This window comes from Protopterus annectens, chromosome 3.part1, assembly GCF_019279795.1.
Source record: "Protopterus annectens isolate FY-2018-M chromosome 3.part1, PAN1.0, whole genome shotgun sequence".
Lineage (NCBI taxonomy): Eukaryota > Metazoa > Chordata > Ceratodontiformes > Protopteridae > Protopterus > Protopterus annectens.
The window spans coordinates 1372914640-1372932294 of NC_056732.1; the positions used below are offsets into that span (position 1 = coordinate 1372914640).

General features: G+C 43.5%; 1 protein-coding gene across 1 annotated transcript in view; it reads right to left on the reverse strand.

Moving 5' to 3' along the window:
• Positions 1 to 5319: 5319 nt before the first annotated feature.
• MAF1 (MAF1 homolog, negative regulator of RNA polymerase III) overlaps positions 5320 to 17655 on the reverse strand; it is an 881579-nt gene continuing 869243 nt past the window's right edge. The window contains exon 9 of the mRNA XM_044066300.1: positions 5320 to 5668. Coding sequence (XP_043922235.1) covers positions 5320 to 5668 — 349 coding nt within the window. The remainder of the gene's footprint in view (positions 5669 to 17655) is intronic.

A 17655-nucleotide genomic window follows, 5' to 3' on the forward strand; every position in this document is an offset into this window, starting at 1 on the left:
ACCACATGCAGCATGGAAAGGACCCTGAGGTTTTTTGTGCCACATTTTCCCACTCCTCTGATTTCTGGAGAAGGTATGTTCAGGATTGGAAAACCGTAGGCCTACAGCAGACAGGGTTTTTCCATCTTGCTCGCACCTGGCTAGCATATCCTTCACTTTGGAGCCAAAAAGGGATGAAGCTTTGATGGGAGCATTCAAAAAGGAAGACTTGAAGGGGTCCGTGAGATCACAAATGCACATCCAGGCATGACGCCTCATGGCAATGCCCAAACCCGCTGCCCCTTCGGTCACATGTGAAAGCAACCTCAAGGACAAGTTGGATACTGATTCCAGGGTTGCGAGCTGTGAGGCCACTTTGTCCCTGACCTCATCAGACAACTGTCCTGTGAGTGTCCCAAAGAGTTCAGAGATCAAGTCCCTCTGGAGCCTTGTAAAATGTGTCAAATAGTTCAGGGATCATATAGCAAAGTTCCTTGATGCAAAAACTTGCTTACCAAGTCTGTCCACCACCCAGGACTCCCTGTTGGGTGGATGGACAGCAGGACTTTCCTCAGCCAAGTCCTTTTTCGTGGCCATCACCACCACCATAGTGTCGACTGGTAACCCTTTGGACCAATGCGGGTTCTCCTCGGGAGGGGAAAGAATATTGTCTGGTCTCCGAGGGATCACCTCAATGGAATTAGAGTTCTTCCAAGCATGCTGCATGACAAGCTGGACAAGCTCATCAGCAGGCGGGGTGGAGGACTCAGAAGAGCAGGTACCCTGAACAGGGGTGTCCTGCAGCTTCTCTGCCCAGTGTCCTGGGAGTGGTATGTGGCAGCTGTTGCTCAGGGGGTGAAAACTAGGGTTCCAACATCAAAGGAGTGCTTCCAGAAGTGAGAGACCTCTCCATTGCGCAGAAGACAGGCCCACCCAAAGAGGTATGGGATTCTGGAACTGAGAAAGACAACCTTGGGACCGGGGTCACACCCCACTCCAACAAACCTACCCCCATGGATGGAGCCTGAAGCAGGATTGGTGCGGATGTAGCTATCAGTGCCGAGGATGGAACCAAGGAGAAAGACAGCTCTGTGCCCACAAAGTGCCCATCCCCCAATCTCCAGATTGAGGAAGGACCAGTTCTGCAGGAACCAAAGAGGCAAACTCAGAGCCAGAGTGAGGTGCAGTAGGTGCTGAGGTGACGGGTTCCAAGAAGGCTGTCGAAGGAGGAGTGTAAGATGGAGTCCGTGGATAAACCAACTCATGTCCTGCAGGTGGATGGGTCTTAGAAAGTGTGGGTATCCCCCTGGCTAACAACAGCAGGTCCACAAGACCCACCATGTCGTGTTCTAGCAGGCTCCTGGTGGATCTAGTGGATACTTTGGACGGAGAATCAGGACATTCAATGAACGGGCTATACACCTGGCCCAGAAATGGATCTACAGAAGGGGGAGTATCAGGACCATGGTGCAAGGTCTGCTGGCACTGAAGTCTCTAGTTTTGAGACCGGGAGTAAAGGGGTCAAATCCAGTGTAGTCGATACAATGCTTGGTGCCGAAGAGGCACTCGGAGCTGAAACGGTAGGTTCCAAAATTGTAACTAACGAAGGAGTCGAAGGTGTGCCCTGATCCAAAGTGGCCACAGGTGCTGAAGTCAAAATAGGCATAGTAAGGTCTATAGTCATTGCCAGAGGTAGGACCAGTGCCGAAACTGGTGCCGGTATTGAAGGTTTCGAGATGCTAGGAGCTGAGGAAGACAGAGCCATAGAGGCAGATTTATGCTCCAAAGGCAACGTTGGGACCTTTGATTTTACAGGCTTGCCCTGATCACCCGACAGTGAGGAGGGAACAGAGTGGAACGTCTTTTTGTCTTTAGTGGGAGGGTTGAGACCTCCATCACGGAAATGGCCTCTGAAAAGGGAGACATGAGTAACCCTTTCAGTATCAGTTTATTTTTTCGCTCTTTAAGAGTACATTGACTGAAACTCTGACAAATGTCACACGGAGGCTACACCAAAAGGTGGGTCACTCCCAAACAGTATACACAGTCATCCTGAGAATCACTATTAGATAACTTGCCATTACATGAAGCACAATGCTTAAAACCTGAAGTACCCTTCTTATCAGACATATTGATAGACAGAGACACTACAGGCAACAGTATAATCCAGTTAGAAAAAAAGTCAATCACCATTCAAAGAAGTCACAATTTTACCAATACAGTGATACGTTGGACAGAAAACAGAAAAACCTTACAAAAACCAAAGCTAATAGGTTAGACAGGAAAGAAAATACCAGCTATGGTATCGAAGGAATACCACAAGGGTAAGGGAAGGAAAGGCCGTACCAACAATGGTACTTGAAAGTTTACCAACGGTAACAACAGGTAGAGTAGAGAGGAAGAAAACAAGGTCAGGCAGAAGAAAACACACTAGAAATACTATTCGCTCAATAAAATATGAAGATATCAAAACTTTTTCACACAAATATCAAATAAAGTTCCACTTAGGTGAGAATTCGCCTGAAACCCGGCTTTATGGCTATGTGGCAAATGAGATCCAAGGTACCAGGGAGAAGGGCATTCTGGGTAGAGACTTAGCTTGAGAGTTTTTTGGCTGGTGCACGCTTGGTAAAAAGGCCAACTCAGTTCTCAGGGCTCGGAACTGAACCCATCAGTGATGAATGGAAAGAAGATTAACAACAACAGGTCATACTTCTCCGTAGGCATATAGTTCATATACATTTTCTGTTCTTTTCCAGTAGGGTACACTGTGGTTACATTCTTGAAGCTCAGCACATAACATGCAGTTTTCTTACATTTGTAAGACAAGCATACAAACCATATTACTATTCACAAATAACATAGAACCATTTACAAAATTCCAGCTAGCTGGGCTGGCAGCCTTCACAATCCCCCCCCCCCCCCCCAGAGAACTCAAGCTAGTTTTTCAAGTGACCCTTGAGAAACTTTGCTTTAGAGGGTTGAGCCTATCTGGGAATACCTTGCCCCATTCCCTGTCTTGAGCCCACCTGCATTGTCATTGCTAACCCCACTGTAGTGCTGCACTGTCATATATGCTTGCAACGTTAGGCTCCACCTTAGTAACTTGGCATTTTGCTGGCTGGCTCGATGCATCCATGTTAAGGGATTGTCGTCTGTAACTACAGTGAATTTCATGCCATACAGATGAGGCTGAAGTTTCTGTAGTGCCCACACTATAGCTAGACATTCCTTTTCTACAGCTGCATAGCATTCCTCCCTGGGTTGGAGCCTATGACTGAGATAAACCACTGGGTGCTCTTCTCCCTCTGAAGAACTCTGGCTAAGTACAGCCCCCAAAAACAAACCAACAAAAAAGAAAGAGCCAGCACCCAAAATCCAGCTGTAGCCTTCCAGCAAAAAGATTTTATTCCATGAAGACTGAAAAAATAATTAGACCAGTGAGGTCATACCGGTTTCGGCAAAAGCCTTCCTCAGCAACCACACATTAAAAATATGTGCAAACTATCAATTCACAAGCCCTTATATGCAATGTATTAGCGCCCTCTAGTGAGTAGAAAATATATTACAAAATTATATAACAAATGTAACAAAATATTTCAATATCACAACATATCTGTATGTACAGGATAGATATGGAAATGATAATCCATTGCAAAATATTTCAGAATTGGTCATTCAACCCGAGTGAAAATAAAGCTCCCAATTTGACTACACACATTTTTTCTTTGTTCGTTAATAATTCATATAATACATGAACCTCATTATTCCTGAACCTGAAACAGTCAATGACCATGAAGCTAAAAATCCCTGTTGAATATATGTTTATATAAAGAACTTGAACCTTTCTTGTTTCTGACATAGGTTCATCACTTAAATGTTCACTGACCCTTATTTTAAAAGGTCGGGAAGTTTGTCCCACATAAAATGCCCGACAGCTACATTGGGCTAAATAAATAACCCAACTGGTACTGCAATTAGCAAAAAATTAAACATTATAGACATGTGGAGAATTGGAGAAGTGAAACTGTCTGACTTTAGCACCCTCAGACAATATAAGCAATGCCCACATGGATAACAACCCAGTGGGAATTGTCCAGTTATTGTTGTTGTTTGTACAGTTGGATTGGGAAATGGTTATATACCCTTTTGTAATGACTAAATAAGGATCCCAATGACCGCCCCTTCTGAAAGGAATAAGAACACCGATCCTTGATATAATTATTTAATGTTTCATCTGACTGTAATAAATGCCAATGTCTTTGAATGATGTTCATAAAACTCCTGGTGTTTCTACCATAAGTGGCAACCAGTCTAGACTCCTGAGATTGATCTGTACTCTTGGCATGATATAACAACTGTGACCTATCTTGTTGATTGGCAAACCAACTGGCCCTAGTAATGTCACCCACTTGATATCCCCTGTTCTTAAATCTGGATATTAATTCCTGTCGATGATAGGCATACATGCAGGAATCAGAACAAATTCTCCTAATGCAGAGAAATTGTGATTTGGGGATATTCCTGATGACATGTTGTGGGTGGAAGCTTGTAGCATGAAGCAGGGTGTTGAACTGAGGAAACGTTCTAAATACCTCACTCTCCAAAGTGTCCAATTCTGTTCTCCTAATAGACACATCTAGGAAGGTGATCTCCAACCTGTTATAAGTTAACTTAAATTCCACACCCCACTTGTTACAATTCAAATACTCCAAAAATTCAAACAAGAATTCCTCATCTGCTCTCCACATCAACCAACAGTCATCAAGATATCTCTTCTAAATAGCTAATTCATTCATGTAGATGTTATGATTGATGTCATAAATCAATTGTTCCTCCACGTACGCCATAAACAGGTCCACATATATAGGGACAGAAGAAGCCCCCATAGCAGTACCTTGAATCTGCCAGAAACACTTATCTTTGAAATAGAAGACATTGTGGGTGAGTACCAATTCAGCCATACAAACCAAGAGAGTATGAAAACCTGGTTTGTACATATTCACCCTATCAAGCCCATATTGCAAAGTAATAAGTCCTGCCTAATGGGGGATACTGTTGTACAAGGAGGTGACATCCAAGGTACATAAGAGCCAGTTCAGTTCTAATTGCATATCTGATATAATGGCAAGAAACTGGGTGGTATCCTGTATCCTTGCCCGTATCAATTATAGCAAAGGTTTGAGATATTGTGTAAGAAATTCCGACGGGCTAAGTCAGGGAGCCTCTACCAGAAACAATTGGTCAGCCAGGCAGTCTATTGGGATCCTTATGGATCTTGGGAAAAAAATAAATGTATTGTTTTCTAAGGTGATTAACTTTAAGGTGATAACAGGTATCTCAAGTAATGATACCCTCCTCTTCTGCTAGATCCAAAAATGTATCAATATCTTGTTTGAACTTACTGGTTGGGTCAATACACATTTCCTTATAATGAGATTTATTGAATAGTTGTCGCTCTGCCTCTGCTTCATAATCTACCCAATTCTGAACCACCACTGCCCCACCCTTATCTGCCGGCAAAATGGGAATGTCACGATTCTTAAGATCTTCAACACATGATCTTTCTTGTTTATTGAGATTATCCTTGATCATATTATACTTGCTCAAATGCAGATGTAAATCCTTGAGAACCTCATTTTGAAAAGACTGTACAATGGGTGACACTGGTGGCTTGAACTGTGATGATCTGAAACGAAAAGGTGCAAGGCCAGATTAATCCACCTTTTACCCTTCCAAGTTATGAAAAAACAATCTTAAATTAAGAATACGGCAAACATTGACAACATCTTGTGCAAAATGATTCCCCGGAACACAAAAACCCAAAAACACAAACGTACAGCCCCCACCCCTTGGTTTGAAGCATCCACCTGCACAACAAATTCTTTGCTGTAATCTGGACTGGCTAACACGGGGGGGGGGTCCTCCCAAAGCTCCTTTAAGCTTCTGGAATGCCTGCTCACATGCTGGGGTCAACAGCACCTTATCTGGCCTGTTTTTTCTTGTGAGGTCTGTGAGGAGAGCAGCTATGGTACTATAACTGGGGATGAACTTTCTGCAGTATCGTAGTGTCCCTAAAAATGCCCTCATCTGCTTTTTGATAACAGGTGCAGGCCATGCCTGAATGGCTTCCCCTTTGGCTGGTTCTGGCCTGATCTTGCCATACCCCACTCTATGTCAAAGGTAGGAGACCTCTGCCATACCCACCTGACATTTTCTGGGTTTAATGGTCAACCCTGCCCTCTGTAGTCTGTCCAGCACCTCCCTGACATGCAAAAGGCACTCTTGCCAGGAATGGCTGTAGATGGCAATATCATCAAGGTAAGCAAGGGCAAAATCTCCTGCTAGGAAATGATCTACCAGCCTCTAGAAAGTCGCTGGGGTATTTTTCATCCCAAAGGGCATATTTGTGAACTCGTACAAGCCAAAGGGGTCACAAAGGTTGACCTCTCTCTAACACTGGGAGTCAAAGGCACCTGCCAGTAACCCTTGGTAAGATCAATGGTGGTAAGATACTTAGCCCCACCCAGCTGCTCTAGGGCTTCATCTGTCCTAGGCATGAGGTAAGCATCTGACTCTGTGTGACTAATTTCCTGTAGCCCACACAGAACCTGGTGCTGCCATCCTTCTTTGGTACCAGCACCACTGAGGAGGGCTCAGGGACTGCTGGACTCCTGAATTACTCTTAGTTCCAACATTTCCTGTATCTCCTCCCTCAGAATCTGTTTGACTCTTTCAGGCACCCTGTAAGGGGCCTGCCTAATAGGCCTTTGGGGTCCTGTATCCACATTGTGCTGCACTAGGTGGGTGCATCCTGGTTTCCCAGTGAACATGTCCCCAAATTCCTGTAACACTGTTCAGATTTCTTGAACCTGGGTAGGAGATAGCTGCTGGGACATTGGTACCCCTTCCACTGATGTGTCAGTCTGAGCCTCCCTGAGATCCGTCACCAGATCTCCCTCAGACACCTCCTGCAATCCACTGCAAATACTCAGCACAAGGGCCTCCCTTTCATGGTAAGGTTTCATCATGTTAACATGGTACAATTTGTGCCCCTGCCTAGAATTCTACCATGTAGTTAACATCACTGACCTTCTTTACCACCTTGTAGGGACCCTCCCAGGCTGAGTGCAGCTTGTTGTGTCTGACAGGAATGAGAACCATTACCTGCTGCCCTACAGCATACTCTCTAGTTCGAGCATTCCTGTCATACCAGACCTTTTTCTGCTGTTGGGTTTCTGCCAGTTTCTCCTGGGTCAAGCCAGTGAGTTCCCTGAGCCTTGCCCTGAGGTTTAGGGCATATGCCACAATAGAATCCTTGTTGGATTCACACTCTCCCTCCCACTCATCTCGAATTAAATCTAAAGGTCCTCTCACCCTATGCTCATACAGCAACTCAAAGGGTGAAAAACTGGTTGATTCCTGGGGAACCTCTCTGTAAGCAAACAACAGATGGGGCAAATATTTGTCCCAGTCCCTCTTAAACTGGTCTGCAAATGCCAGTAGCATGGTCTTGAGTGTACAGTGTAACCTCTCAACAAGACCATTAGTCTGGGGATGGTAGGGGGTAGTTTTTCAGTGCTTCACCCCACAGTACTTCCACAGACAGGCCAGCAGGTCTGACATTAAATTGGCACCTCTGTCAGTCAGTATTTCTTTTGGGAACCCCACCCTGCTGAAAATCTCTAACAAAGCATTTATCACCTTTTCTTCCTCAATGCAGAACAGTACCACTGCCTCAGGGTATCTGGTAGCCTAATCTACTACTACTACTAGGGTATACTTTTTCCCTGTGGAACTTGGAGTACTTAGAGGTCCCACAATATCCACAGCTACCCTCTAAAATTACTCCTCAATCACAGGCAGAGGCATCAAAGGAGCTTTCAGCTTGTCGCTTGTCTTGCCTACCTTTTGGCACTACTCACAGTTCCTGCAGTATCCTGTTACATCTCTGGAAGTCTCAGGCCAATAAAAGTTCTGTATAATACGTCTCTTTGTATGTTTTATGTCCATATGACCTGCAAAGGGAATATCATGGGGTATGGCTAGAAGTGCCAGATGGTAGGCTTTGTGCACTACCAACTACTGTATTTTCTCACCCTCTAGCCCTCCTTGAGGGGTTTACTCTATACAGTAACCCTTTGTCCCAGTATACAGTTTCCCCCTTCTCTTCAGAATCATGTGCCTCACTAGCTACCTCTCAAGCCTTGTAATGTAGGGTCTGAGAGCTGAGCCTGTCTCAACCCTCTCTTTGTAACCCTTCCATGGGAAATTTGGTATCATCTGACAGCAGTGCCTTGCTGTCAGCTTGGGTACTACTACACACCTCTGCCCTTGCAGTCACTCTATCCAAGGGAACATCAGTACCCACAAGCAGTTGTGGCTCACCTTCAGTCTCACTGTTACAGGGTAGCTCTCTCCCTGAAGTAACCACCTCACCAATCCTGGGTGCAAGTTTGTGGTCTGTCTGAGTATCCCCTAGGCTACCAGACCCACGTGCTTTTCTCCAAGCTTAGCTGTGTGTAACTGGATGAACACATGGTACTGCATTACCAAAATCATTCCCTATCAGGACATCTGCAGGGTGGTAGTTTGGTACCTTTGTTGTCTCAAGACAACCTACTGCTGGCATTTTGCCATTCCCACTTACTGGTTCTCCTACCTTTTGTTCCCCATCCTGCCTCCGTGGACATTTATATGCTTCATGGCCCCATTGGTTGCATTTAAAACATTTAACCCTAGGTCCTGGACATGTACCTGGACTAGTGGCTTTCCTTGGTACTGGGAGATTCTGTTGGGGTAGTCTGGTCTGCCCACCATGGATTCCCTTAGACCCCTGGGTGTCCATTTCCTGTGCAGTGATGCCCTGTTGGCTAGGTATAGATCTCCCTTCTTCCTCAACCCATATACAGCAAGGCATTGTCTATCAGCTAACCATATTCTCTTGTCCTCAGGCAAAGCACTAAGGGCTTGTTCTCTCACCAAAAGGTCTGCCAGCCCTTCAAAATGGTGACCTGACATCCACTCACCCACCTATGAAAATAAGTGCTTAGTTTAGCAACATATTCACACACACTTTCATCTGCCTTGCGTTTATGCTTACAAAACTTTTTCCTATAAGCTTCGGGTGTTAACTTAAAAAATTCTAGCAAACAATTATTTACATTATAATTTAAGCAGTCATTATCAAACAGTTTGGACATTACAGTTACAGCTTTACCATGGTGTAAGGGGGTCAGGAACCATACACAGCGCCCTTGGTCAACATCATACTGTTTACATACCCTCTCAAACATATGAATGAAACTATCAAAATTATCCTCATCTGTAAATTGTGGAAGAAATGTGCTGACCTTTGTTTCTTCTGGGGTTCGTTTACTCCCTTCCTCATTACCTCCATGACTCTGGCTAAGAGAATCTCCTCTTCATGTTGCCTCTGCCTCTCCTCAGTCTGCAGGCATAGCAGTTTCTCATTTTTCTCAGTCTCTAGATGCCTCAGTCTCTCTGCTGCTTCTATTTCCAAGTGCTTGTCCTCCAACTAAAGTCTCTATCTCCAGATGGATTTTTAAGTCATCTGTGGAAAGGTTGAGCTGTCCATTTTCTGAGTTGTACATCTCCATGACCAGTCTGCTTGCCCTCCTGGTTGCTATTCTCTGATGCAGTTGAGACTAAAGCTGCAATCACATTTGCCTTAGTCAGGTTGGCATGCACCACTCCTTTAGCCTGGCACATCTCAGCCAACTGGTTCCTTGTCAGCTTGCCATACTCCTCTGCTGACAGGCTTGCCTGCGCTCCCTAACTAAACTAACAAAATAAATAAAACAATTGTGATATGAACTCTGAATGTTCACTGCATGGCTGATTTAGAATACAAAAACACCTTCAGTGATCACTGTACAGAAGCTACAGGAATTCAATATCCACAGCACTACAAGCCAATTAATATGTGATGTGGCTATCTTACCACTATCAACAAATTAATATGTGATGTGGCTATTCCACCACTGCCAAACAATTAATATGTGATGCCCCTGCACTGGCCGAGTAATCAAGATGCCTCAATCCTCACCACTAACACCAGTGAGGGGCGTGCACATTGGGAGGATGATAAGTACACAGAGTAAATTTCAACTTCCCTTAAGAGCACAGAGATGACAGTCAGTCTGGGGCTGGTTTCTCTCTCTCTCTCTCCAGATCCCTAGTAAGACTCCCCACTGCCACAGCTATAGGGTTAAGACCTCAGCAGAGTGGTCAAGCCAAAACCTCCAGCACCCTCTCTGTCCAAATAGTGCTTCATGTCTCTGCCCAGGTAGCTGACACACACACACACACACACACACACACACACACACACACACACTTTGGGATTTGATTTATATACAAACACACAGACACTCCTGGGGAAGGCTGGCAAAGGTTTACTAGCTATGCCCCCTTCTGCCAGTCTATAAGGTAGTAATCACTGCCACCAACCAGCTCTTTATCAGCTACTGTAAGGCCCTTCCCAAAGGGTTACTAATTCTACTGTGTAATGTTACTGTTATCCAAATGGTAAGTGTGACCAACAGCAAGGCTATTCAAGAGTGGCCTGTATAGCATCACCAAATACATATGCAATTTCAAGAGCTATATCCAAGGTGATGGAGCCCGAATCCTCAAGTAGGCCGACGTCGGCCACAGGCTGTTTTGGATGCAAGAGGTGCAGCAGTAGTGGTAGGCCTGACAGTCTTGGCTTTCTTTTTCGGTGAGTCAGGTGGTATGTCGACAGAACCCTCCATACCTAAGGCTAATTGTTTTAAACATTGATTTTCCAGATAAAGGTTGAGCATGTGCAGATGGCTGTGCAAAGTCTTGGACACAAACCCCTGACAAATGCAGCAGGCCTTGCAGTCATGCGACCGACCTAAACAAAAAAAAGACAGTTCGTGGGCATCCTTATGGGGTATTTGACAGCTGCACTTACACTTGCCCTTTCTGGATGACACGAACAAGCATTAAGATAAAAAATGACTGAAAAGGTTCCCAACAGGGCACTTATCTGATTTCTATGAGATCCGATGGCTGGGATTGCAGGAACACCCAACATTCGACTGGCGGCTGAGAAGTTCTGAGGGCTGGTGTGTGTAGATGTCACCTTTATGCCCCACCCTGGGAATCACTCCAGTGGCTCCACTCGACAGAGGCAATGGGAACTAGGGTCAGGTGGCACGATGCCAGGGTAAATCCTATGGGCTAGGCTTGTAAAGGCTCCAGAGCCATTAGCCTAGTACATACCTATGAATGTTCCACTAGCCACGTCAGACGTCTCATGCACCATACAGTGACTGAAAACATTTGTTACTGGCCGGATGTTTGGGTAGCAAGAGGAGTAAACCCATATGTGATGAATACTGCAACTTGTGAATAGAAGGACATCTTCCTATCCATATCCATATAACAGGGCTTCCAATTTCTCAGTTTTTGTAGTATCAATTGTTTAGTCTCTTCCACATATTGTGAGCTGCCACACAAGAATCATTTTAATCCATACTCCAAGGAACCAAGAAAGTATGTGTTCCATAACTACTGTATTAAAATATATACTTGAATAATATATTTCCATATTACTGAAGTCTGCTCCCTAGCCAGGACAGCCAGCAGCCATAATCTAATCCTCTCTTCTCCTAAACCTTAACATACTACCCACTTGTAGTCTCTGTAGCTAACTCCTGTTTACCCTCCTTTACTCCTATACCTGACATCACTCTTGTAAAGCTACTGTTGCATTTTATCCTTGTCCTCTAGATGTCATCCTTTTCCTAGTATTTGCCTTGCACATCTATCCCACTGTTTTGAAATATAGATATCAGGCACCTTAATTTTATTTTACTTGTTGTTATCCCAGTCCTGCTCACTCCTCTATTTTCACTATAACTCACTCACCTCCACACCCATCTCCATCTTACCTTAACAGTCAGCTCTTCACTGATTGTTCTCGAGGTCCTCTTCCTTCACTGGCTCTAACCTGCTCCGTTCGCCCTGCGGGCTCACTCCGCTCCCCTACCCTGCCCCAATTTCCCACCCGCCCCCAGTACTCCTAAATTTATACACCCTAACCACATCCGGATACTAACAACCAATCATTGATCCCAGTCCTTAAAGTGCTAGAAACAACATTTTCAAGTCTCACCTTAGTAAACCACCTAACTTACCCTTTTTCTCTACCCTATATATAACTCTGCCACAATGTCATTCATATCAAACTCTCCACACCTGAAGATCCTACTTCTATCTTCCCTCATACCTATTCTTTCTATATCTTATCTACTTACATTTTATGAACATTTCCACTACATAAACCTTTATTACCCCACAAAGCAAGCCTCCACTCCTCCATTAGCAGTCTCTCAAAGCCATTCAAATGCACCCTGCAAAACAGCCTACCTACCGGCAAAATATCACAGACTGACTCACATCAGATACTATAGGCCAAAAGCTAGGAAATGTCAGCTCCTAACATGTAAACCTCTAAAACTTACACTTAGAATTCAACTCTGCTCCTTAATAGATGGAGATATACATCCCAATCCAGGCCCATAGGGACCCATGACACAACCCCTATTAGTACTTAATTCCTTACCAGACCTCCCAGCTCACTATTGATAGCCCATCTTAACATCAGGAGCACAAATAATAAGGTTGCCCACCTACATGCTCTCATGGATGTGCATTCATTTGATATCCTGTGTCTCACTGAAACATGGCTCAAGCCATCTATACAAGCCAATGAAGTTATACCACCAGGGTACAGCATCTTGAGACTAGACCGAAAAGCTAAGACAGGGTGGTGGAGTAGCTATACTATACAAATCTGGATTACAGATGACCTCTGTAGACTCTAAACCCCCTCTAACTAGTAATGCAGAAATCCTTATCTCCAAGATTCAACTCAATAATTGTAAATCCATCTATATTATTGCTGTCTACCTTCCCCCAGGGAATAACTCTAACACCCTAGGAGATATCCTAAATTGGCTTTCAACCAACTATCCCCAAAAAACAATAATACTCAGTGACTTTAATATCAACTGGAAAAGCTGTACTACTGATCAGCCTTCTACTCATATTAACCTACGTTGGGAGGGTGGCATAATGGTTAAGGTGTTTGCCTTGCAAACACAAAGTGAAGGGTTTGAATCTCACAAGGGACAATTGGCTAGGCTCACAAGGACAGTTAGCTTAGTACTCATCTCTGAACTTTATATCCTCCAAAAGGGCCTCATAGAAACAGACAACTGGTGCCAGAGCCATGGCCTCAAGCTAAATGCCAAAAAGTGTATAGTCATCCCCTTTGGCAAAAACAAAGTGCCCACAAATTACCACATAGGTGGTAATCCATTAAGTACAGAAGAAGTCATTAGGGACCTGGGGACCCAAGTTGATTCTCTCATTTGACAAACCACGTGGCCAAAGTGGTTAGAAAAACATTTTATATAGCCCACCTAATCATGAAGGGATTCACACCTAGATCAGGAGAGGTCATTGTGCTTACTCATCCCTCATCAGGCCCATAATTGAGTACAATGCCCTTTTGGGATGTACCTTACCAGACACCTGCAGCAACTGGAGACCCCCCAAAGTACCTCACCAAGAGGGATCAAGGGCTCAAACAGATGCCATATGCTGCCTGGTTAAAGAAACTCCAGCTCTACTCAGTGGCATACCGCCTGCTCAGAGGCGATCTGTGCCTGGCGGTATAATCGATAAAGCCATGTCCAACCGGAATTAATGGACATGCTGCACCTCAGAAAATCCATCTATCGAGAGCTACGCTACCAAGAGACTTGAACCTCAGCACTGAAATAAATAGGACATGCTGGAGGGACAGATTCATAACCCAGAGGCTCTTCACTCTGGAATAAAATCCCAGTCCAGGTTAGGCAGAGTCCCAGGTCCCATTGACTCTCTTCAAGAGGAATCTTGATGAGTGGATGGGAGAGAGAGAGGGTTTACCCGGCTATCACTTCTGTGTCACTGTTAGACAGAGGCACAGTATACTAAAAAAAAAAAAAAAAGCAAAATTAATTTAAAATGGGTGGCGAAAGCCAAACACACTCTGGCTAGGCTTATAAATGCCCTAGGGCAGATAGCCTAATATGAACCTATGAACATGGTTTCACTCAAACCGTTAGCTCCCCCACAAGGACCAACAAACTCAATAACAATGAAAGCACCCTAGACTGGATGCTGATAAACAGACATCGCCAAACTTACAAAGTAGGAAATCTCCCTGAGGATATAAGCGACCATGCACTCACCTTCATAATCAGATTTAAGAGTGACATCCCTAGCCCAATCACCTATAGGACAATAAGGAACAACAAAAATTTTAACCCTGACATCTTCCAAACTGAACTTAAGGCATGCGATTGGTCAGCCCTCAAAAATCTACCTCTAGAGGAAGCAGTAATCTACTTTAATACTAAATTCTTAGGTATTCTACACTACCATGCACCAAAAAGGACCATTAGAACTAGGAATAAACCCGGCCCCTGGCTCTCAAAAACAACCAAACAAAAAATGCTCCTCAGAAATAAAGTCTGGGCCAAGTGGCGTACTACTAAAAGCCCAGAGGATCACTTAAAATTTAGGCAGCTAAGAAATGATACAAAAAAGCCATTCTGTCAGACAAAAGAAACTATTACATTCAACTCCAACAAACCCAGCAAAACAAACCACAAAAGTTCTGGGCAGGGATTAACACACTTTTACACCCAGGTCGTTCTGTCACACCCAACCCATTAGGTTCTGACCATGACAGTTCAAAGCAAATTGCCAATACCTTCAACACATTCTTTACTGAGACCACTCAGTCTCTTGCCAATCAACTAACTCCTGACAGCTCATCTTTGACTTCCTCTACTGCTAGCTTACCTCCCTCATTTCATCTCAAACCTGTCCCTACATCCCTTGTCTGTACCCTTATTCTGAAACTCAAACCTAGCACCCCTGCAGCTGATCTCCTACCTGCAGAATATCTGCAAAAAGCTGCAAAAGCCATAGCCTACCCCATCTCCATCCTGATTAACAGAACTATATCTGAGGGAATTATCCCATCTATTTGGAAGATCTTACATATTATCCCCTTGCATAAAGGTGGAAACTCCAAGGAATTATCCAACTATAGACCTATTGCTATACTATCTCCACTGGCAAAAATCATGGAGAAATGCATTCATAGACAACTGTTAAACCACCTAATAGATAACTTATTAGCTAACTTCCAACATGGCTTTAGGCCATTCACAGCACCACTACTGCCCTTTTATCCTCCTCTGACTGTATTAACAAAAATCGCAATAACAACACTCTGTACTCAGCCCTCTTTATTGATCTATCTAAAGCCTTCAATATGGTTAACCATCAACTTCTCATAAACATACTCAAAAACCTATCACTAGATGCACTGGTTATACAATGGTTTCAATCCTACTTAAACAATAGGCAACAGGCTGTTCTGTGGGAGAACAACTTCTCTCCCATTCTCCTCATTGTACTTGGTGTCCCCCAAGGCTCTATATTAGGACCTCTCCTATTTTCTATTTTTATCAATGATATACATTCTGCAATACCTCAAGGTACCTCAATACAATATGCAGATGACTCCACAGTAATATGCTCGGCCACCTCTCCATCAGACCCTCACCCAAAATGTGTTTTAACACAGTCGAGAAATGGTTACTACACCATTGCCTCATCGTGAACCCCAAAAAACAAAACTCCTACTATTTACTCCCACCCGTAGGACTTTCCCACTTAACTTTACTGTTACATCAAACAATGTTACCATCATATCTCCTGACTCAACTACAAAACTACTAGGGGTACTAACTGATAATAACCTTAACTTTGATACTCACATTAACAGTACCATATAAACAGTCAACAAAAAACTAGGCTCCCTCTATAGAATCACATCCTACCTCACCCCACTAGCAAGGACTACTATTGCCTGCACCCACTTAATCTCCACCCTCCTCTATGCCTCCCCTATATATACTAACCTCTCAAAAAACAACTTGAACAAGCTGGCTGTCTCCTATAATAATATTGCCAGATTTGCAACAGGCTCTACATTCAGAACCCATCACTGTACTAATTATGAACAACTAGGATGGCTAGAGTTGCCAAATTTACTTCTATTTAACCAATTAACAGTTGCCTACAAAGTCCTGTATCAGCCTACTAATACTCCAGTTCTTACCAACCTTATCACCCCCTACAACAACCTTACGACCCTACGATCATCTAATATTAGTACAAATAGGTAAAACCAACAATATGGTTGGTGACTCTTTGTTCTCTAATACTGTGGGTAAAAGCTGGAACTCTCTCCCCGGTGACCTGACCTTCCTTTCCTCACTAACACAATTTAAAAGCAAGCTGAAAACCTACCTTAAATCCCACTGGTTATGTTCCTGTGTGAACTCAGACTAATTACACCGTTTTTCACAAAGACACCCATCACATCAACTGTATATACTAATTGCCTATTGAAAACCATAAAGAAAATGGGCCTTATATTTTACTAAAATGTCTTCATCAATATCTCCCTATGAAGAAACTCCAGTTGTACTCGGTTGCATACCGCCTACTCAGAGGTGATCTCTGCCTGACATACAAGGCCATGTCCAACCCAGAATTGATGGACATGCTCCACCTAAAGAAAACCTTATCCCCTCGAGTCACATGCTCTAGGGATCTAAACCTTACCACAACAATAAATAGGACATGCTGGAGGGATAGATTCCTGTCCCAGAGACTTCCCATGCTTTGGAACAAGATCCCAATCTACATTAGGCAGAGCTCCTTGCTAACACTCTTCAAAAGAAACCTTGACGAGTGGATGGGAAACAGAAAGTTTACCTCGGGGATCACTTCAGTGGCTCTGCTGGACAGAGGCACAGGGAACTAATCTAAGGGGATGGCAAAACCCAACACATTCTGGCTAGGCTTATAAATGCTTTCTGGCAGATAGCCTAGTACCCACCTATGAACTAACAAATGCTATAAGTAATATGATTCTGTAAGCAGACATGTTTTGAAGTGAAAATATTTGCTTATATATTTAATGTACTCACATCTGTAAAATCTGTCATGTATAAAATTGCTTAAATATGTATTGTACCTGTATCTGTTGAAAACTGTTATTTTATATAAATGTTACTGTGTTTTCGTGAAGCTTTTCTCCCTGGGCCTCTGCTGAAAATGAGCATATATCCAGCTGGACTAGCCTGGTCAACAAATGTAAAATAAATAAATAAATAAAAAGTACTTAATTTTAACTTGTCCCCATAAATATGGATATTGGTGAACCAATCAGCATGTGGGTCCATAATTTACAGGTATTGACTGTTTTAGCTTAATTATGTATCCTGAAAAGATTTTTATTTGTTGTATGTGAGGGAAAGGTTAGTTTGCTTTTTTGTTGCATTTTGTATTGTTTTATTGCATTTTGCTATTTTGTATACTGTGATTTGTTTTCTTAACACTGTGTTTTACTTGTATTCTGCTTTTAACTGCATATTAAAACTTGAAAAGAGACTACAGCTCTGTTTCTTGTGAGTCAGACAGAAATTAGAACAGGTCAGTTAACGTTAATCATCTGTGAACTGAGGGGTTAAGCACTAGGAACTA